The 23,879-nt window shown below is 34.2% G+C and overlaps 1 protein-coding gene across 5 annotated transcripts in view; it reads right to left on the bottom strand.

Annotated features, from left to right (window-relative positions):
* Ralyl (RALY RNA binding protein-like) overlaps positions 1-23,879 on the bottom strand; it is a 624,857-nt gene that overhangs the window by 159,362 nt on the left and 441,616 nt on the right. Inside the window, exon 1 of one of the 5 annotated variants that reach the window (XM_005381727.2) lies at positions 15,798-15,915. The exons of the other annotated variants lie outside the window; for them this stretch is intronic. Coding sequence (XP_005381784.1) covers positions 15,798-15,834 — 37 coding nt within the window. The 5' untranslated portion in view covers positions 15,835-15,915. Of the gene's footprint in view, positions 1-15,797; positions 15,916-23,879 lie in introns of those variants that run through there. 5 annotated transcript variants of the gene reach the window in all.

Here is a 23,879-nt window from a genome sequence, read left to right as displayed (position 1 = left end):
TTAAATATATAAAAAGAAAATATATGTAACCAATTTACCTCTCCTAAAATTCAGACCATGATAAACAGTAGGGTAATTGCACATCAAGGAAAGAAATGAATGAAGTTATGCTTCATAATTAATAAACGATTTCAACATGAAATATTTTTAGAGCTCTTAATATTATCCCTGCTATGAAATAGCATTAAAGTATGCTGTTGGGAAAGATTAATTAAGCATTGTGAAATATACAGAGTACTTATACTTATAGTTTAATTAAGGGCTATTGATTCGATGATTCCTGGTGAGCTTCTAAGCACAAATTCCAGGGAAAGGAGAGACTTGCCTCTAAAATCTTTAACAATTTAACGAACAAAGTGAGGAGGTGATAATATATAGTCCAATGGACTAACTGAAATTTTTGGTTATTGCACTGATAAAATACAGATTACTTTTTGCTTGGTTTTAAATCGATTTGGCAAGAACAGAGCAGTGGTCCATACAAGTTCCTGTAGAAGTCTCCAATCAAAGCTTGAGACTCTGGTCAAAAGAGATCAAGGAGATGGGTTCAAGTAAATGTCAAAGAGGCACTTTCTAAGTTTTCTAGAAGTGGGAATAGTAGGTCAAGTGTCTTTAGCAGTTTTCTCTAACATAGATGGATAACTGGATTCTTTTAAAGAACATTCCTTCATGAATGCTTTGTGTAATGTAGTATGCTTTATATCATAAAGGGGCAATTAAGTAATAGTAAATTTTTAAAATTCAGATATGAAACCTGTCATTCACTTTGTTACATAAGATAGACAATATAAAGATCTTGAAATATGAATTCAGAATAGTGATTAAATTGTCACATATTAAAAAATGTTTAGATTTAAGTATTTGTAGCCATGCTCAGTTTTAGAAATTACTGGTAGTATGATCCAGGTGCAGTTCCTCTAAAGCTTGTCTCTTTAAAAATTGTAGATATTTTGTACACTCAAAAATTACAAGTGTGTGAACTTGACAAGTGATCAAAAAGAAAGTTTATGTGGTTGGATTTTACTGCCTTCAAAAATTAAAACAAAAACAAATGTTGCTCAAATATAGGGGTTTCTTGTAAAAAATTTATACACATGCAAGCACACCTGTAATATATTCATTTTGAGACACTGTTACTCTGGTGGATCTGCATTGGCCCTGTCCTATCATTCCTCTCATTTGCTCTTGTATTGGGACTTCATCATTCTGTAGAGGTTGCCTGAGCAGATCACTGCGGTGGCTGATGACCCAGGAAGATATTCACAAAGAGCTCAGATCTTCAGCCTCAACAACTTTAGCTTGTGTTTGAACTAAGTCAGTTAAGAATCTTTATATCAATTTATCAAGACATAATATATTGCCTTTAACTCTTCATTGTATTACTTATTGCTCCTCTGTTTTTTGAATTACCAAGTCCAAAAAGTAACATGACTCTCGGTAAAAGATTATTTGAAATCTCAGTTATACAAGAAAAGAAAAAAAAGGACTATAGCTATCCAGGCATTATTCTCATAGCTTCTTTTAACTCTTAGATTTAAGTTCATATATCAGAAATTTGCCAATGCTAAGAGACTAAGGTTTGGGCTCTAGCCACTTAGGTAAATTTAATGTTCAGTATTCATTATTGACATGGACTGTAAATCCAAATATTTAAAAGAATGGAAGCCCTTGAGAAAGCTTTTACCTGCAACAATTTTAAATTCATTAGAAATGCAGTCACTTTTAGTCACATTTCAAGAATTTTCATTTGATATTACTACTATTAACAAGAACTAGTAAAGGACAATAAAAGATGAGAATCAGAAAGTGGCCAATGAAATTACTTTATATGACTATTCTTATTGTACTCCCCAATTTAAAAATAGCATTACAAATGAGTAAAAAAGATTTATATCAATGGCACGAAGTCTTAACTCCATAGTTGACTTAGTGCATCCTGAACTTGGTTCATACTATTCCTTCGCATTTATGTCTTTCTGATGTTAAGGTCTAGAAAAATCAATCACTGACTTACTGCTGAGATTAATAGGTACAAAACTGTGGTGAAATAAACAATTTGTTCCTTAACTGATGTGGAATTGATTCAGGAAATAATGAAATTTTGCAGCAGGGCCAACCTTGGATAAGGGAGACAACAGAATATAGAGTAGCAAGTTTTAATTCTCAATGTGTCATTTATAAGCTTTCACTTCTTAAAACAGTGAAACAATGATCTAGAAGCCTTAACAAAGAAACTAGAAAGACTACTTAATGATGAGGGCAGAAAACTTGGGAGAAAGCCATATATGTATTTAATATCACTTCCAAAGTATGCTCTAAATTTGGGGTAAAAATTGTTAAATTATGCTGTACATGTTAAATATTTTTGATTTCTGTTGAAATACTTCTCATGAAACAAAGCAATTAGAGTCATCATTAGACAAAATAACTCCAAAAATTGAAAACAAAAACAGGGTTTTACAGATGAACATGATACGTGACAGTTATGAGCATATAAAGGCAAAATATACTTACATTGCACCAACTCAATATATCACTATGATTTGTTGGAGGCAAATGGCTGCAATTTCTAGTTTCTGAAACAAGTACATATGGAAGGCAATGCATTCCTTTCATCCTTCAACAGCTATTGCTTTGGGGTTTCCTAGTGCCTGACCATGCTGGGAATAGAGCAATGAACAAAAAGGCCTGCTTTCTGTTTCCTAAAGTTACAGTCCAATGTCTGGATAAACTACAATTTACACGCAGGCTACAAAGGTACACAGCAAAAAGATCAACTTTATTAGCCATGAGGCATTTAGAGAAATTTATCAATAGGAAATGATTGTCTATTAGGCATATCAAACCTCTTTTTACCCTTATTTTCCCTTTTTTCTGTTTGAATGAAGATGGAATTGTTTGGGCTGCAATACACACACACACACACACACACACACACAAACACACACACACATGAAATAGCTAACGTATATAAGCAACAAACATCCTTTTAAAATGCTTTTATTATAAATTTTTTTTAAAAAAAGAGAATAAGCGGTGGGTCATAGGCTGGACATAGCGCAACCTAACATAGCTGTAATTTTTAGAGGTCAGTTTCCATAGGCCCCAAAGAGAATCTCGGTAACAAACATGTCATGATCTTCATACCGGTTTCCACATCTTCTTTTTTCTGCATGTTTACTAACTTTCTTTAATATCCAAATATCACATAATATTCTTAAAGGTACAATTTTAAATGATTTATTTTTCTTTCACTATCAAACACATTGTCAGGTTTGGTCAAGTTGGAAACTTTTCTAATTCTAACTTGGCTTCTGGTACATTAGAGTGTTCAATAATCTGAAAACTATTTCAGCCTAGAAAGCTCTTTACAGTATCACTGCCACATCTGTCTGGGAAATTCTACCCATTTATCAGACTACAATGTATTATCTATGTTAGAACTGATTACTACCAAAAGATTAATTTCATATATTTTAAAAGACAAATTCATTGCTGAAAAATATTTTTTGAACACTTTTAAAATTCAAGTGACAGGCCAGGGATGTAGCTCAGAGGCATAACCGCTCCCTGGCAAGCCTGAGGTCATGAGTTTGATTCCCAGCACCAAAAAAAATAAAAAATAAAAAATAAATAAACAAATACATAAATAAATAAAATTCAAGTGACAGTTTTTCCCTACTGCCTTAGAAAAGCCAGGTATGTGACAAAGTTAATTAGTTTTATCTCAGACTTCAATTTAAAAACAGGCATTTTGAGAAATTCCAAAATTCATCTGGAACCACAAGAGACCTAGAATAGCAAAGGCAATCCTGCGCAACAAAGTCAGGTCAGGGGCATCATAATCCCTGATCTGAAATTATACTATAAAGCTATTGTGATAAAATCAGCATGGCACTGGCAAAAATCAGACCTGAGGACAGGTGGAACAGATTAGAGGATGCAGACACAACTATAAACACACTCAGCCACCTTATCTTTGACAAAGTGGCCAAACATGTTGACTGGAAGAAAGATAGCCTATTTAACAAATGGTGCTGGAAAAACTGGCTCGCCACATGCCAAAGCCTAAAACTAGACCCACATCTATCACCATGCACTAAAGTCAAAATAGATCAAAGAAATAGAAATTAGATAGAAGTAGAATAGAAATTTGATAGAAATTAGAATAGAATTATAATAGAATAGAAATTAGATAGAAATCTCGAAGACATAGGTGTAGGCAGAGCCTTCATGACAAAAGCCTAGACTGCAAGAGAAATATTTCAAAGAATCAACAAATGGGATCTCACCTTATTAAAAAGCTTTTGCACAGCAAAAGAAGTCACCAAAAAAATGCAAAGATAACCCACTTGGTGGAAAAAAATTTTAGTCAATTGTCCCTCAAACAAAGGACTTCTATCTAGAACACATGAAAAATTGAAACAAAAATCAGACCCCCAAATTCAAATATCTAATCCAAATATGAACATCTGAGATGAATACACACTTCCCAGATAAAGAAATATGAATGACAAATAAATACATGAAAAATATTCAACACTCAATAGGCGCAAATTAGAACAACACTGAGATTCCATCTCATCCCAGAAAGAATGGCTGTCATCTATAAACCAACAAGTAACAAATGCTGGAGGGGCTGTGGGAAAAAGGAACACTTCTCCACTGTTGGTGGGAGTGTAGACTAGTGCAACCACTGTGAAACCAGTGTGAAAATTCCTTATAAAACTAGGATCAGAGGTCCCAGGTACTCCCTTTCTGGGTATCTCCCCAAAGGAATTAAAAACATTCTACCACAGCAATATATGTGCACCCCTGTTTATAGCAGCACACTTCGTCATAGCTAAATCTTGGAAACAACCCAAATGCCTATAAACCAAGGAATGGATAAAAGAAAGATGTAATATTTTTATACAATGGAGTACCACTCAGTCATAAAAAGATAAACTTGAGACTTTTATAAGTAAATGGATGCAATTTGAGACCATAGTCATGATAGAAATAAATCACTCACATGTGTAAAAATTGTATTGTCTCCCTGTTGTGAAAAACTGAAAGAGTAAATAAGTTCTAAAATGTACAGTAGATATTGTGAAATGGGAAGAAGCTGTTCAAAAGGAGCTAGGGTGGGTAAAAGTGGAAAGGCAAGTAGGGAAAAGGGAAAAAATGCAAGTCAATTATACTATTAGCATCTCTTAGTTCATGGTAAAGGAAGGTTTGTACTAATACAAATTGCAGAAATTTTTATACTCATATATCATACCCTGAGCAACTACTTTAAGATAATAATGTGTAATGTATTAACTATTGTTATTCTACTATTATTTTGTTACTAAATTTTATTTTACATTTTTCCCATTAAAAAATAAAAACAGATGTTTCCTAACCTTGTATATTTATTTTAATTGTGAGCTGGTCTCTCATTAACTATTTCAACAATAAATTACATAGAATTAAATATTCATGGGTCTGTATCAATTGACAGGTGTCCTATGTTTGTAATAACATGTAATATAAAATAAATATACATAATTATAATTTGATAGTATAGGTACAAGATAAGTCAGAATCCTGTCCTATACACTAAGGAACAAAGTTGAATTGAAAAGCACTTTTGAAGTAAAAGAAAAAATGGCATGAAACAGACTTATCTACATGAATCCAACAGAAGTGACTTCAAAGTCAACATTTCCACGGCCTGTGAACCCATTGAGAAGATATATACTAGCAATTTGAAGAACAATGTGTGTTTAAGGAAATACATCCAGCTGTTTCTTTAAGGCAGTTTTAAGTTCACTAGAGGTCAGAAGAATTGAATAATACAAAATAAAACATTTTCCAGTGATAAGTAGTCTATCACATGAAATATTTCAAAAGTATTTCCAACATACTCTACAAAGACTTTAAGGTAGTAGATACAGATTCTATTTTTATTTGAAATATAAATGAAGTTTTGCATATAATAGAATGTCAATGATGAGAGGTCAAAATCTGAAGTCAATATTAACAAATAAAGAATGAAGACTTTATATACCTAAAGGTGTCAGAAGTTCCTTAGTCAGAAGGTGAGTTACTCATTACCTTAGTTCCAAGGAAATAAGTAATTAGAAAAGAGATATGAATCAAAGTACATGGCAGATAATTTTTTAGCTGTTCTAGGCAAGGAAGACTATAAGTCATACCTTTTGCTTTTGAAAGTTAATTTCTTAGTTTCTTAGGGGATACATAACCTTCTTTATTTCATTGTAGACTATACTTATATTTTAGTTTAATTTTAGATGTCAAATTTCCCAGAGTTTCACAATCAAAGTTCAAAATAACATTTTCAGATTCCAATGAAAATGAAGTATCACCGAGTGTTGAATCATTGTTTTATTACATTTAATTTGTAGTCTCTAACACAAATTACAATAGTCATATATAACAAAGTACTTAAAACAGTGCCTGCCATATACTAACAATTCAATGCATCTTTGTTATTTTTGTTGTATATATTATTATTATGAATTAATTTACAAATCTCCTTTTCTATTTGGATGAAAATGATGTTCAAGTGAAGAAATCAGTTAAAATTACAATTCAAGATCTTATACTAAACATCCTCAGTTTGGTGGAAGGTAGACAGCTTCTTCGAATATTCTGATGATTCAAAACTTAGTTAAATGTACCAGTTGCAAAAGAAATCTAATTAATCCATGTTGACAAGACAGTATAGTTTCCACTTCTTTATAGAAGATTTAACCTTGCATATTCTAAAGAACATAAAGAAATACATTCTCTTAGTTATGTATCTTAGAACATCAAGTAGTCACCATCAGGTTATTTACAAAGAAGCTCAACAATTTGTGCTTAATGTGACACTTTTATATACTTGTCCCTCTTTTGATTCCCACCTCAGTTATAGCTGGAATGGAAACATAACCATATGAAATTGCCATCTTTCATTAAGAATGGCAATTTCATATAACACAGGTGAATAGATCGACTTCCTCCAAATCATAATTATGCCATATCATGGTTTTTGAGAAAAGTGCTTTCTGACCTTCTAACAATGGGACATGTTCAACCATAAAGAAACTACTTTCTATCCTACTCCCCAGTAAATGCTTATGAATAGTTATTGTATTACAATTAAATTAAAATTCTTGTGATTTTGCCAGTATTAATTTTTGTTTAATTGACAAAATGTATATATTTATAGTGCACAAAATAGTGATTATATATATCTACATATATATAGTGGAATGGCCAACCCAAGCTAATTAATACATCTAGTATTTCATATATTTATCAGTCTTTGGAGTGTGAACAGTAGTATCTAAGTAATTTTCAAGCATACATTTTTGTAACTGTAGTGACCATGTTTTACAACAGATCTGAATTGATTCGTTCCTCAAATCTTGCACGCATTGCTCAACAGCTTTCTATTCCCTCTCCCCATAGCCTGTGGCAACTACCATTCTACTGTTTCTATATGTTCCACTTTTTACCCCATGTATGTGTTCTTGCACTATTTGTCCTGTACCTCGTTTATTTTACTTAGCATCATGACCTCCAATTCATTCAAGTTGTCACAAATAATATTTCTCTGTATTAACTTGAATAATATTCCAATGCTCCACATTTTCTTTGCCAGCTGAGCTTGACAAAGGTGGCAAGATCGCACAATGGGCAAAGGACAATCTACCCATTACATAGTGTTGGGAAAACTGGCCAACTACATGTAGAATAAAATTAGACATTCTTCTGCCTCAAATAGGAGAAGAAGAATCAACTAAAGTGAATTAAAGACTTAAATATAATACCTGAAACTTTAAGACTACTAGAAGAAACCATAGGGTAAGAATTTTTTGACTTTGGTCTGGAGTAATTTTTTTTTGCATCTGACTTCAAAAGCATAGATAACACAAGCAAAGATGGATGGGATTATACTGAATGTTCTTACATCTGGTAATCTGAGCAAATTTGTTGAAGATAACAATATGTAATATAACAACCACTGTTAATTCCTATCATCTTGTTCGGAAATCCTGTATTGTTTTTATTGTTTTTGTGTTGTTTTGTTCTTGTCTTTCTTGTTGTTATTTTGTTATTGCTTTTTTCTCTTTTTTTTTTAATTTTATTTTAGAAATAAAAGGAGGAAAATACTAACAGACAGACAACATTTTACAAAATAGCAAAGGATCAGTACAGACATTACAGAGTTACAAACAGAGTGGTAGCGAATTAACAATGCTTGTTGTATTACATATTGATATCTTCAAAGTAGTTTCTCATGAAAACAGATATAGACATACAAAGCTGATCAACCAAGGCCTCATTGACAGTTTCCTTCAGCAAGGAAATACAAGACAGTAGAACAGCCGTGTTAACTATCCTGCATATACATACATACAAACTTTCTCCTTCTTTCCCTTCTCTTTTCCCATATCCCAGTTACCCTTTACCTTTGAGTGCTTTCCTATCAATTCACAATGTCTATCATATCTCCTAGTTTAAATTAACTCTGGTGAAATCACTGTGGAAATCAGTTTGGAGATTCCTCAGAAAACTAGGACTAGAGGTCCCATTCAACCCAGCTATCCCCCTGCTGGGTATTTTCCCAGAAGATCTAAAAACATCATATCACAGTGATGTATGTGCACTTATGTTCATAGCAGCACAATTTGTAATAGCTAAAATGTGGAAGCAACCCAAATGTCCATCCATTGAGGATTGGATAAGAAAATTGTGGTACTTTTATATAATGGAATATTACTCAGCTGTAAAGAAAGATAAACTGGAGGCTTTTATAAGTAAATGGTCACAACTAGAGACCATACTCATAAGTGAAATAAATCAAACATACATGTGCAAGCACCGCATTGTTTCTCTAGTGTAAAGCCTGCTTTTTTCTCTTTAAAATAAAAAAATAAAATAAAAAGCTTATGTACAACAAAAACAAAAAAATGAGCAGAGGGAAGAAGTTTTCATGGAATGGAGAAAATATTTCCAAACAATATATGACAGACTGTCAAAAAGACAGATTGGTATCTGACTTTAAAAAGAATTTTGAGACTGGGAAATTATTTCACTGGTAGATAACTTGCCTACAGTGTCAAGGCCCTGGGTTCAATCCCCAGCACCACACACACACACACACAATCTTATTTTGTTGAATGTATTGTTGTTTCATGCATATAATTTGCACTCAGTAAATACAATTCTACTTAGTTTTACTGTATTATACTTTGAAGAGATAAATGTCATACTACAGAGACCATTTCTCTGAATATCTTGAGGAAGAGTCAGTGCCACAGTTTTTATTCAAATCTAAAGATAAATGTAGTACAGATTCCTATAAGAGGGAGAATAAAAATGCAGGTGGTGCAGGTCATTTTTGGAAAACAAAGAAGCTAGGAAAAAATGTACACATGCTCACCCTACACAAAAAGAAACAAAGTTTGTGTGGAGTATTGTTACATAGGAAAAAGATGTAAAAAGAGAAGTGCGGGAGAGACACAGGGAGAGATCAGGGGATTGATTCCTGCAGGCAGAAACAGCCACTAATGAGGGCCTGTAGAAGACTGTGATTAAGGGTGTGAAGGTGACCAATATGTATTTTCATTTAGCTTCAAATCTGTATCAGGGGTGTTATCAGTCAGCTGTTGTACATCTCTGCTTGAAAACCATGGTCCCAATGTGCATGCTCAATTGGATCATCCCTATTCGATCCATGCAGGCATAATTCCATAGAGGAATTTATAAAGCTGCAACTTTTCAATCCATTCTAGTTCTAGAATTCATGGGAAAACTCAAGGGAAAAATACTTTGTAGAAATTTCAGATGTCAGATAATAATTCCCAACAAGAATCAATACCAGAGAAATCAAGGATTGAATTTAATATTGTCCTCTGGAGACCCTTTACCAACCACACTTCAGATCACATTGGAAAATCTAGGTGATATCTTTAATTGTAATAGAGAATATCAATATTTGAGATATTAAATAATATGGCAATTAATAGTTAATGATTTATCCTGGCTTCATGTTACAAAAAGATCACAATATTAATATAAATACATTTGAATAGTAAGTCATTTATCTTGCTACGTAATTTATGACAATTTCAGTAAGCAATTATAACAAAGACCGTCTATAACATACTGTACTAATAAATACATCACAGCTAAAACAACTCACTTTTTTCACAATCACAGAACACTGAGCTTATCATTCATGTACCAATTCTAAATCTATTGAGACTGCTGACAGCTTTGTTTAACACTGCAAATGTTTACAGCAGTTGTATCAAACTATAATTTATTTTCTCTAATGGAAGTATTTTAAAGAGAGAAAGTGGTGATATATCAATAATGCAAAGATAAATATACTTGATCTTAGCCAAAGGCTAAAAAGCTATTTCAAAGAGACTTATAAAAAGATAAATTGGTAAATATTCCAGGTCAAGTAACATATATATATATATATATAATTTATATTTATATCTTTTGGAAAACCACAGTTTGATTCCTTTACAATTAATGATGGCGTTGCTTTCCACTATAGGCCCACTAATGAATATGTATCCATATGCATAAAGAATAAAATCAGGCCCTGAGAATGTAATGATTAAAGTATTCGTTCTTATAACTGTTATTTTATTAAAATATCATGAGTCACCTCAAAGTAAGGTAGTTGTTCTTAAAAGTTAGAATATATATAATGAATTTAATCATAAATGAAATTCACTGTTAGATTAAATTAAATTCTATGTTAACAGTTTTACTCTATTCACTCAATGCCCCAGGTTTTTTGTTTTTTGTTTTTTGTTTTTGTCTTTTTGAGACAGGGTCTCACTATGCAGTTCAGACTGGACTTGAACTCACTTTGTAGCCCAGGCTGGCCTCGAACTCACAATGTTCTCCCTGCCTCAGCCTCCCAAGTGCTGGGATTACAGGTGTGTGCCACTGTGGCTGGCTTCCCCAATGATTTCGATCACATCTATTGCCCTTGGGTTTCCTCCCTGAAATCCTTGACTCTTCAGTTATCCCAGGGTTCCCAGGGACTTTGCATATGCTGCTTCTATTTACAAACATGCAGAGAGAAGCACAGCTTGTCCCTCACTTTCTTCATATGTCTGATTAGATGTCATCTTAGGAGGAGTGGATTTTTCTAACTACCACACAGAAATATAGGGGCTTTCTACTTCATATGTCAAAACTCTTTCCTGTCTTATTCAATTGTTTTTCTCCATAGTACTTAGAGTTATTGGTATGCCATATATTTATATTTGTTTTATTTTCCCATTGTCAAAAAATATTTATTGCTACCCCCTAGCACTAGAACAAAGAAACAAAATGGAAAGTAAAAAGTGAGCAAAAGCATATCTTTGAATGAATACACTTGATTAGCAGTTATGGACTGTTTGGGTTTTTTTTTTTGGTTTTTCTCCGGTACCGGGAACCAAACTCACGACCTTGCGCTTGCCAGGCAGGCGCTTTTGCCACTGAGCTAAATCCCCAGCCCCCTTTTTTTTTTTTTTTTTTTTTTTTTTTTTTTTGAGTTATGGACTGTTTGGGATAAGCAAAATATTATGCACTGAGAATGTAACAAAGTAAGATTCAAAAATATCTCATACAAAACAAAGATACAGCTTAAAGGGATAAGCAAAAATTTCCCTATAAATGATAGAATTGTTGAAATACACAAAATTACATCATCTCAAAAGGAAGAAGAGAAAGAATAATTTGATTTGAGAGCTTGAGAGACCTCTATGAATGATGCAGAATTTGAGTGAAACATTTTTCTATATGTGGAGATGCAGGTGAATGCCATCTACCAAGAAGGGGAATAGCCAGTATAGAGATAAGAGCACACAGTCAGTTTTGAAGAAAATCGCATAGCTTCATAAAGGCTACAATACAGATGGTCATAGGAAGTAGTGAGGGGATAACAAACATATAAATGTCTATGTCACAAGTGACGCTTGTGTTCATATTCTAGTTCAGGCATTTTTCAACCTTTCAAAATATAATAAGATCTCTATATGATGTAACCTTTCTCTCACACTACCCGCCTTTCTTTTAAACTGAGGAGTGAACCCAGAGCTTTGTGCATACTAAGCGAGTGTTCTAATTCTGAGCAATATCCTCAGATCTTTTCTAAATTTTATTTTGAGACAGTCTCACTAAATTACCCAAGATGACCTGGAACTTGTTATTCTCTTGCCTCAGACTCTTCAGAACTGGGACTACAGATCAGCTCCACCACGCTCAGCTCATAGATATTTTAAAGTATGGTATTCCAACCTATTAAGAATTTAGTACCATATTTTAAAATTTTATTTTTTGATCAACACGTATTTGTACGCATATATATTTATGAGGTATAATGTGATATTTTGATTCATGTATATATTGGGAAATAGTGCATTTTAAAAATGTATTTTTTAGTAAACATATCTCAAAACTTGAAATATAACACATATATATGCATGTGATTATGCACACCCATCCATGTATCTTTTCATATATATTAATCATTTTCTTTATCCTACAGGCAATGATAAATGTTCTTATGGATTCTAGAACCCCTTTAAAAACTGCATGGTCACTCATGGATTGCAAGTACATAAACTCAGAGCCACCATCTATGTTACCTAAGGAGAGATGATCAAATGTCTTGAGTTGGACACTGACATGTTGAGTCCTATGTTTTAGAGGCACTGAGGGTCAGAGATGGAAGGTACTTTAGGAAGCTTCTTTCCAGCACAATCTGTTAAGTTACAGGAGAGATTGCCACCTACGGAGCTAATAGGTGCTGACCAAGATTACAAATAGAGGACCAAGATGGATAGTATGTAAGTTCCTGAAGTTGTCATCAACTATTTCCTTGATAAAATGGACGAATAAGTTCATCTGAACTTATCATTAGCAATAGAAAATGAATATCTGTACCATTTCTGCAAAGTAAGATAAAATTTTACACACTAAAAACTATATGTATACTGTTTGATTTGCATGAGGGCTGTATTAGGAAATTCTATATTCAACATCAGATAGATGGTACTCTACTTTTTCTGTAAGTCTGTATTCCAAGAACATATTCATTTCTCTAAAAGTTCTCCATGCGTTTGTTAAAAAAGCAAAAAAATGTTTCCCCAAGGTCATCTGGAGTTTCAGTGTAGAAAGTTAAAAGTATTCCTTGTTTTACACATAATATGATTTTTAAAAATTAAACATAAACTGCACATTGCAATGTAGCTTGATATATATAAATAAATTTAATATTAAACATAAAAGCTTTTCAAAATAACCATGATTACTAAGTCAACCTGATTTTTAAAAATAGACTTCTTCAAAGTGATTTCTAGTTATTTGGCTCCAACAAAATCAACACTTGACACATGCAAACATTTTTAAACGCCACTTAGTATATTCTGTATCCAGTTGAAAGCCACTATGCAGTTATGTACAGTGAAGATCCCCTACCTGAATGAACACTGAAACTGTTCATTTTCCACGGCAATTGCTAAGTCAGAAGGAAGGAAAGGAAGACTTTTCCCTCTGCCTATCTCTCACACACTAAATAACCAATATAGGCATGAGTAAGCAATAGAACTCAAAACCCTAAATAAAGTATCAAAGGCTCAGTACTAATTATACTTCATATTTTCTCATGCAAGTATCTTTGTTCTCCCTTTCTTCAAACCCCTGACACGGTCACATGTACCTTTCCCATTTCTCTAAAGGAAGTTGCATTATTTTCACTAAGAGGTATTATATGAAATTCATAGAAAATGAGAAAACCAGAAAGTTGACTTATGTACTATTTTACTTTTAAAGAAAATCACAAGAACATCTTCTTTTCCTCATAATGAGATTTTTGTTAAGTGTGCAATCATTGCCTTAATTGGAGTACAATTACCTCTAGGCGAGTTTATGGCTTTTTCAAGATCAAATACACATGCATAAAAGATACGATGGAAAATGGAAATGCCCTGGATTTTGATTATGGGATAATTTAGACATTTTTCTATATTTATTGAATGCAAGTAATTGCATTATACCCCCCTCTTCTGCAAATATTATTAGTGTAAGGCAGAGATTCACTTAAGGGTTTTATTTGCTTTTATTGCAAAACTATCTATATATTTTAATTTTATTATGTCCTTGCTGTCTGACATTTTATGTTATTAGGATACAGAAACAGTTAATGCAACATAATACAGCTAACTGATATAATTAAACATAAGTAATACATTAGTTTTTTAACCAAACCATTCTAGTATACCTTACTGTGTCCACGCCTGTATAATTATACATCTTCTGACTTGGCTCATGTAATTCACAATCTTTTCATGCTGCTTAATCGCAGACTTCAGCAAGCACATTTTAGGGGAAAGACTAGGAGTAACTGTTCAGCAAATCATTTATTTGCCATGTCCATTAAGGCAATGATCGCCCACAAGGGGAAAAATCAAAGGGGTATACAGAAGTAAAAGTGCAAGATAATTTTCAAGCATATGCATAATTTAGATTCATTCTTGTAGGAGAAAATCATAAGAAAATTAATCAGTAATATATTTGTAGACTTCACACCAATCATTTTATTAGGAATAGCAGTAGCTATTGTGGGCTGTTACTTAATTACAAGAGAACACTGATGTCAAAAGGCATATAGAATCAAATGGGCAGTGCTATTCCTCAGAGCTTTGTGTGCTGCACAAAACTTTAAACTAGACAATTTTCCATTTTCACATTTTAAGTGAAAATAAATGAAATAATAAATTAATCATGGTAAAGTACTATAGATAGATAGATGTTAGTTTTTGGATAGATTGTTGGTGATAACCTCTTTGCTTTTAAAAAATATTTGATAACATCTAAAGACATGAGGAATAATGAAAAAGTGCAGGCATTGACTATGGAATAAGTTGCCATTACCCAACTAGGATGGTAAATAAGAGTCAATGACAGGCAGTTTTGAACTCAATATGTTAATATCTACTTCATACAACAGAAAATATAAAGTACTAATGAGTTAGACTTACTAGAGAGAGATGTGATAGGAGAGGTCTTCATGGAGGCATATTGCTTTACCACAGACAGTTTTATTATAAGACAGCGATTTTTAGCTAAATCTTGGTTTTCAGTTCAGTAGTCATCTCTGTTGTGGACTTTAGGCCAGAGTAATCGTGCTGCTTCTTTCTAGTCAGAATCAGTTCCTTTACGGTGGACTGCAGATGACTCTTTTTAACCCTTTGAAATGGTGCCCTTATTGAATCACGTTACAAATACGCTTTAAGAAGTTTAGCAGTGAATAGTCTGTTAAATATTCAGCTTGTCATTCACAATTAACTCCCTCTCTCCTCTGTTCTGAACTGTTTTATTTCCCCTGAGAGTTGTAATTGAAATTGGATGAATAAACAGAAGTTTCAGGCAAGCTTCCCAAACCTTTCCACTGACTTCCAGGAAAGAAAATCTATCACTCCTAGAAAAGCAAAGAAGAGAACTGTCCAGTGACCGTGCCTGTATGAAGGATGCTGAGCTAGACTGAAATTACATTTGATCTGTCTCTCTGTTGATTTTGTAAACCTTTCCAAGGGTTTCCATAGTAACAAGAGAATTATCCCCTTTCCCTCTAACATCTTTCAAACATGTTACAGGGATAAAGATAAAGGTTAGGTGGAAAGAGCTACAGAATCTTTTCCACTACCAGAATGTATCAGAAGAAGTCAGATTAGTCTTTTCAGAAATCAAGTATGTTTTCTCCACCACAGTCATATCAAAAAGTTGGGTCAGGATCTACTTACATCTCTGATGTCTGCGTTTGCTCCTGTACATGGTCATTCTGAAAAAATCCGACTTTCTAAGAAGTAATTGGTTTGACCACGGAGACAAAGAGACGGGTTGTGCTCCTGCTTTGCAGTAAGACTGTTGCTCAGTGACAGAAGGTAACCAGCAATCACACAGTGAAAGCCAGGGAAATACCATTCTCATGAAATTACAGGGGAGATGCTTCAGCCTATGACTACTCTAGCTCATGCAAATCTTCCACTGGAAATTGAATTTTTTTACCTCTCTCCAACAAATATCAGTCAAGATCTCTAATAAAATCTGCACTACTAAAGGGTTGTGCTTGAAGCAAGGCTGAATTAAGAATGGATTCATACATTAATAAGAGTAGTAAAACTGAAAATCTAAATATGAATGTAAAAACCCTTAGTTAGTATCTATAGATATTAAAAACTACGCTTTGAGTCCATGTGCCTGTTAGCCACTCTAGAATACTGAGATTTGTATTTTCTTCTGAAACTGTTAAATTCTCTCCTTCTTTGAGTTCCTTATACACTTTGTATATTCAATTATTGAAGCAATTATCACTTTTAGTTATGTCTATGTCCTTAAAGACTGCACTTCTCAGGACAAGTAGAAAAAGCATGTTTTCGCATTTGTATTCTCTGGATCTAACCTAGTAGGGACACATGACAGGGTCAAAGGTCCGGTGAGTACTTACTATATAGTAAGTGCTCTTGCAAAATGCTTTTCCAGAAGCTTCGGTCTACCTGCATCCTTCACATCCTCACTACAGTCCTCAGTGCCCTATTTTCACTGTATTCACGGCATATCCTCACCTGAACACCTTTCACCCCATCCCCTCCAGCCGACAGGATGAAGCTGTATTGTGCTCTTTGCTCAGAGTGCAGTTCCTGGCACCTAGCAATCCGGCAATACCAACTCTGCCAGACATGCCAAAGAGTGTACATTTTTAACATCCCTTTCATGTGCTTGTCAGGTTGCCTGAAATTTAGTATTTATTTACAATAAAGAAAGATCTAGATACCAGTAAAGGTATCCTTATTAATAAGGTACTTTATTTAATAAGACTTTAAAGGTATCTTTATTAATAAGATACTTTATTTAATAAGACTTCCTGACCATATATTAAATTTTAACATCTAGTTAAAAAGAAGCAGTGGATATTTTCCTCTATCAGAATCATGTTTTTTTTTTGGTGTCCACAATCCCAGGTTATCTACTGAGCAGCTGGAGATTATCATCTTCACTACTTTCCTCTTAAGAGAAGGTTTATTTCAGTATAAACATATGTATAATAATTACAGTATAAACATATGTATATTAATTACTACATTTCCTAATCACAGATAGCATGAATATTCAAGAAATTTTAAGGACTATGTATTTTGTGCTGCTTCCTTAACTACATGTTTTTAGTAAGCCTCATTGCTAAGAACACTATGGTTATCTTACTTAAAGATCTGAATTACTCTTTGTACTCCAGAAGGATTTTCCTTGTGTTTTTTTAATATTTTGTGTTTAGTATGCTTCCATAAATACCATACGTCTTTTCTGAAATACAGAAAATGAACTTCTTATTCTAAAACTCTGCTAATTTTTAAAAATTCTTAATTTTTTCCATAATACCTATTAATCTCATGAAACAGTTTGGATCACCTTTGTCTACTACAACATTACTTTCTCAGAATATAACTTTGCATTCTTTAGAGATGCATCTCCAGAGACCAGTCAGTGCTTGGCACACAAGAGGACCTCAATAAATATTTGCAGAACACACAGGGTTTGACAAACAAATTTAAATGTTAAATTACATAAAATTATAAAACTTTTCAGTGATTTCATACAATAGTCAAATATGTACTTATTGACTGAAGTTCTTTACTTACTCAAGCCAAATTCTTGTCAGTTTACATACATCTTTTGGTCAGAAGCTTAATTTGAATGCTTCTTGATTTGGATAAATTGCACATAATCACAGATGTGAAAATGCATTTTAAATTCACTGAAACAAACACATATTCAATAAGCAATGTTCTTTTACAGAAGTTACTTGGTACTTTCTTGAATAAAATACCCCACCTCCAAAATGAACAATTAAAATCACAGGAATCCAAAGAAATCGAAAAAGTTTGACACGAGTGGTACATCTTTATGATACAAATAAATATAGGATTTATAATTTTTATTGAATTAGCCTAACAACATAATGATACAAATGTCATTAGTTGTAACAATAATACAATAACATATGTTGTAAAATTGTTGGTCCTCTATTATCTATAAGTAACATCTCAATCTGAAAAACTTTTGGAAACTCCATATAACTATTTGATTAACTCCACATGTACAACAAACCTGCTCAGCTCCAGCCATCATACGGAGACTCATGCTAAACATACAGCCTGATCCAATTCTTCCATTTGGCAAATTTTACACTTTGTACCTTGTATAAGGGTTGATTTTCTTAGGCTCTATATAGGAATTTCCACGTCATCAATCCTTTCTTCTGTTATTTTTCAGGGAATATAGACCACCTACACCTAGCCTTATATTGAGGATTATTGACTTTAATTCTACAGGGCTTTTGGCCATCAAGGTTGGAGACCTCAAATGTAGCTGGTGAATAAAATCCACATTCCTAGGTAGATGAGAGGAAAGTAGGGGTGAGGGCTGAGAGAGAGGAGAAGGCTTGGGAGAGGTGGAACCTGGGTAACTAGAACAATGGAGAGGAAAGATTTTTTTTTTCTTTTGAGACAGGACTCACTACACAGTTCAGGCTAAACTTGAATTCACCATGTAGCCCAGGCTGGCCTCGAACTCATGGCAATCATCCTGCCTCAGTTTCCCAAGAGTGCTGAGATTACAGGGGTGGGCCCATATACCTTGCCCAAAAGACATGGATTTTCAGGAGTCAAAAAGAACAGTTGAAGAGAGGGAACATGCCCAGGCACCCTACTCTTTTTTCTTGTTACCTTCTTCAAGAAACTAGAATGGGTTAGAAATTTTGTGTTTCCAAAATCAGGTTTATGCCCCTCTCAGAGACCAAAAGAAGCCTTACTCACTTACAAATATTCCTTTTCATCTTCTCAATAATCTGATTTTCCTTTAATAGAATCAATATTTATAATCCATACTTAAAATTGAAAGTCAGTGAGGGCTGATAAACGAGGATAAATTAATTTCACTTAAAATTAAATAATTTTATCAACATCTCCTTTAATGGAAGAACCAGTTGGAAATAACAGCATCAGGTTTTTGATGGTAACAGAATAGCATATGGAAAGGGGGAAGGGTGTGTGTGGCACTACCATATGTCCAGCCGTGTGCTAACCATCTATCATGACATAGGATCTTCACAACAGTTATGTTACTTAGGTATCTCTATCCTAATTTGGAAATAGCGAAACTTCAGGGAATGATCAGGAATATTTCATGACACAAAATAGTTGCGCTGAGTTATTTCAGGGGGAAGTAGGCTAACATGATTTTAGGACAGAATTAAATGACAATGCACTGAGTGGGTGGTTTGGGGGAGATTTCAGCAAAAAAGTAAAGTAGTGACTTTGCTAGAATCACCAATAATGTGTGCAAATCAAGGAAATCATATATGCTAGAACACAACACAGGACATGGATGCTATCTGGGTTAGTAAGCATTGACGTTCAGAGAATGGTCTTTAGATGCTATATCCTTCTGAGCTTTACATGCACTATTTCATTGAACACTGAAAACAGCCATGTGAGGAATATATGTATCATTTCTGTGCTTAGCGTCATCATCATTAGGGTCACCACCATCCTCCTCCTCTTTGTTTATGGTTTCAGCACAATGAAGTTGAGGGGTTAAGTGTTGAGACTAAAATTGCTCAAACTGCATGATGCTTCAAATCTGGCTACACTTTTACCAGAACCAGTGCAAGAGAACGTGCCTTGTGAAAGAAATAATAGATGAGATGCTTCAAGGGACATGCTTCCCTAAAACTAGTGCTGCAAAATATCTCCCAGGAGAGGTGAATACAATTACTTTCAGGGCTTTTGGCTTGCTGGCAGGAATGTTCAAGTTTGGAACCAGAGCTGTCTTGATTGGGGCAACAATCAAGCTTTGCTTGGCTCTGAAGGGTGGATGACTTTCCCTCACACATGTCCTGTCTGGCTGTCCTCCCCGCATCTCAGCTTTCATCCTTTCCCTCATTAAAATGATAAATAACTATTCCCGGAATACCAAAATTAGCAAGATATGAGCCAGTCCAGAGCTCTGACACTCTTATATGGTTTTAAAATTAAAATGCAAGATTTCATAAACTTCTAATAATTTTTAAGATACAGTATGTAGAGCATATAGAAATGTTAAACTTCAATTGCATGGTACCTATACTTCAGAAATTTACTAATAAATATTACTAGAATAAATTAGAAATCTAGAAAATATTACTAGAATAAATTAGAAATCTAGAAAAATTACTAGTAATGGTGTACAAATTCTTCATATTCAGATAGGTACGTGATAAATGACAGATAATTCCCACAAGCGCTGACCAGGGCACTGAAGAAAACAAAGATATATGACCTCAAGTTGTGTGTACCACATACGTGCAGCAAGTTCGCCCAGAGCTTTCCATTTTAAACATACTATCTTGAAAACTGCTTGCTGGAGGATATGACTGACATCTCAACTCACCTTTGCATAGTTTCTCTAAAGTTCGGCAGACAGTTAAAGTTAACTACAGTTAACCTTTACCTAATGTCATTCCTATCACTTAACATAAGGGTGCACAGGTGTGAACATTTTTACCTTCCCCTTGTTATCATGCCATCTGGCATGTTACCTTTTCTCCTCTCGAAGCTTCCTTCTTTATTGCAATACCATCTAAGCATAATTCTGTAAATTCTTAACATGAACTTCAGGTCCTTTCAACTAAGTACTTTTCAGTCCCAGCCTTATCACCAATATATCTTTATCTTTTTGATGATTTAAGCACAAACATCACATATATATTTCCCGGTGTCCCTGGGCCCACACCTATTACCCAAAATCAAGGGTTCCCTATTAATAGATCATCTAAAAATTGACTAAAATATACAATGGCTATCATATTCATAACAAATTTTGTCATTTCATTTAGAATCTCATTTTAATTTATTTTTAGTAGTCTAAAAATTGTTCTTTTTGAGTTGGAGGAAATACAAAATGTCTTGACGTTTGGTTCAAGTTTTCATTTGTGACATTAGCTCAAGTTAGGAGAAAATAATAATCTTCACAATAATGTTTTCTTTTATCCTTCACGTGTTTAAAGTGAAATAAGAAAACAAAAAATTCAATATGACTTAAGGTTGTTTATTTAGCTTTCAAAATCTATCTGGAAAAAGACCTTTCATTTCTTAAAGAAATTATAATTGGATTTAAACATCAAGTCTTTATTCATTTCTTTGGACTATCTCCAGTACCTTATGGTCTAATATCAAAGAAATCTTTGAAAACACTCAGCGTTTGAAATATTTAGTATGTACAAATATTAAGCTAAACACGTCTCCTCTGTAACACTGGCTACAATTGATCGTATCTTCGCTGAACTTCGTGGTGAGGTTTCTGCGAATTGTCGAGGTACAGATGCAGCGCGTCACCCGGACATCTCACGGGTTCGCGGTGAGGTTTCTGGAAGGTGCCTGGGACGTGGGGCACTACACTCAGCAGTGGGTTCGTCGACTGAGTCCAGTAGCTGAGTGTGAGGTGGAGTGGGAGGCTGTGTAGAGGCACGTCGCCAGGGGACTGACCTGGAAGGAGACAGCTCTTTCCTTTATTGCACCTTTCTTTCTCCATGACAAGAGCAGCTTTCTCCACCATGCTCCTCTGCCATGGCCTCTTCAACCGCGGGCTTCAAGCATGAGTCAAAATAACCCCTTCCTCCTCTGTAAGTTATTGGTGTCCAGTATTGTGTTTCAGGGATGAAAATGTAACTAAGACAAGCACTTTTCACTTTGATTTCTCCCCTCTATTTGTATTATTTTCATCATCCCCATCCTCTCTCCTCTCCCGCACTTTCATGTTCAGTGTTTGAAGAAAAATGGAGTTGTATCTTCTATATTGAACCCAAATATTGAATGGTTATAAAACAGTTGGAGAAAAAGGACTGAAGCATAAACAGTTAAACTGCACATAATTTCTAAAGAGTATAGCTACAAATGGGAAGTAAAGTATTTTTCTCTATGTAAAAAATTTAATTCTCTTCAACACATTTTGGGAAATGACTGAATTACACAGTAAAGATGTGAAACAATCCTAGAGACTCCCCCAAACCCAAAGTCCCTTTAAAGAGAAAATCACATAAAAAGTCTATTAACAAGTTACTTCACAGACATCTGAATACATTGATAAATTTTATGGAAGTGTATCTTTCTATAGATTGAAATATTTATTCCTCATAATTAAATATTTTAGAACCTATTCTCCAATGCTGTATTTGGAGGGGTCTTTTCAGAAGTGATTAGGTCATGAGAGCAGAAGCTTCATAGGTGGCATTAGTGCCCCTGTTAAAAGGACCCAGAGAAATCTCTTGCACATCCCGTGAGGTGAGACCATACTAAGGAAATGCCTTCTACACCTTCTAGAGCTGTTCTTCACCAGTCAACTTAACTGAGTCTTCAGGAACCTGATCATGAACTTCCCAGCCTCTAGCACTCTGAGATATACATTTCTCATGTCTACAAGCTATCTAGTCTGTAGGATTTTATTATGGCTGTCCAGATGGTCTAGAAAGCAATGATGTGGAAGAGGTACTGTGCTACACTATCTGAAGATATTTTTCAAGAATACTTTCTCGGTAACTTACAAGTCTTGTTTTCATATCCTGAGTTGAAGGGATAGTATTCGGAGAACAATGGAGAGAAATTAAAAGAGGCTTTGTCTAAAATGTCCAGTTTGTGTGATTATGAAAATTCTGTGTAGAAATTTACTGTAACAGAGTGTACAAAATAATATGTATTTTGTGCCTATTTATCTATTCTCTGTCATCCCCATCTTAAACCATAGTTTTGTGTATTACAGAGCTACCTTAGTAAAACAAAAAAAGCACTGAGGTGTTCTGAGGAAGAGTCATACCTCAAGGACCAGACTGGCTGAAGAAGATTCTTAACAAAGCCTGGAGGTTTCCTGACAATAGTGATGAAGAGCAAGGAGCACTTGAGACAGAGGAAAGGAAAATATAGTAAACTTCTTTGGGGAGATACAGTGCTAAATCCTCTACTGTACAAATTGCTGATTTTACAGTTATTCTTTTTTCTGGCTCATTTTAGTCAATGTTTTCCCTCGTACGTGCCTTGAATTTCTTATTTCTAGACTCTGAACTGGAGCATCTGATTTCATCTTTCTATTCTATCATTCTTCCCCCTCTGCTGTGTTTTCTGTATAATCAGCTCTCTAAAATCTGTGGTTCTGCATCTGCAGATTGAACCAACCATGAACTGACAGTATCTGAAAGAAATTCTTTGTACTGAACATGCACAGTTTTTTCTCTTGTCATTATTTCCTAAATTGTATCACATAGGAACTAATTACAGAATATTTATACTGTATTAAGTTTTTAAAATAAAAGAGATGATTTAAATTATACAAGAATGTGGCCATAGGTTATGTCAATTCTAAGCCAGGAATTGGAATTGGGGGAACTGAAGCATCCATAAATTTTGTATTCATACATTAAAATATGTAATTTATATGTTTACAATACATGTAGGTATATGTAATTATACATATACACATAATTTACACATGTGTGGCAGAGGGCATATTATCTGGGAATAGTATCTGAAGTTGTTATTGCTATGAGATCAATAAAATGAGCTCTAGTGTTGGGTTCATTTAACTCCTTTCCTGTTGCTGAGATGGAATACCTGGAATTCACGACATAAGGAAAAATTTACTTGGCTCATTTTCCAGTGGGTTCAGTCCAAGGGTGACTGGCTCCAAGGGAGAAAATGTATGATGAAAGGGAATAACAGGGAAAGCTGGTCAACTCATAGCACCCAGGAAGAGGAAACTGAAGTGAGGCCTGGGGACAAGAATACAGCCTTTCAAGTTGG

Source organism: Chinchilla lanigera, unplaced genomic scaffold (genome assembly GCF_000276665.1).
Source record: "Chinchilla lanigera isolate Chin_1 unplaced genomic scaffold, ChiLan1.0 scaffold00016, whole genome shotgun sequence".
Taxonomy (NCBI): domain Eukaryota; kingdom Metazoa; phylum Chordata; class Mammalia; order Rodentia; family Chinchillidae; genus Chinchilla; species Chinchilla lanigera.
Note: the sequence above shows the minus strand (reverse complement) of the source record. Positions and strands in the feature narration are given on the sequence as shown.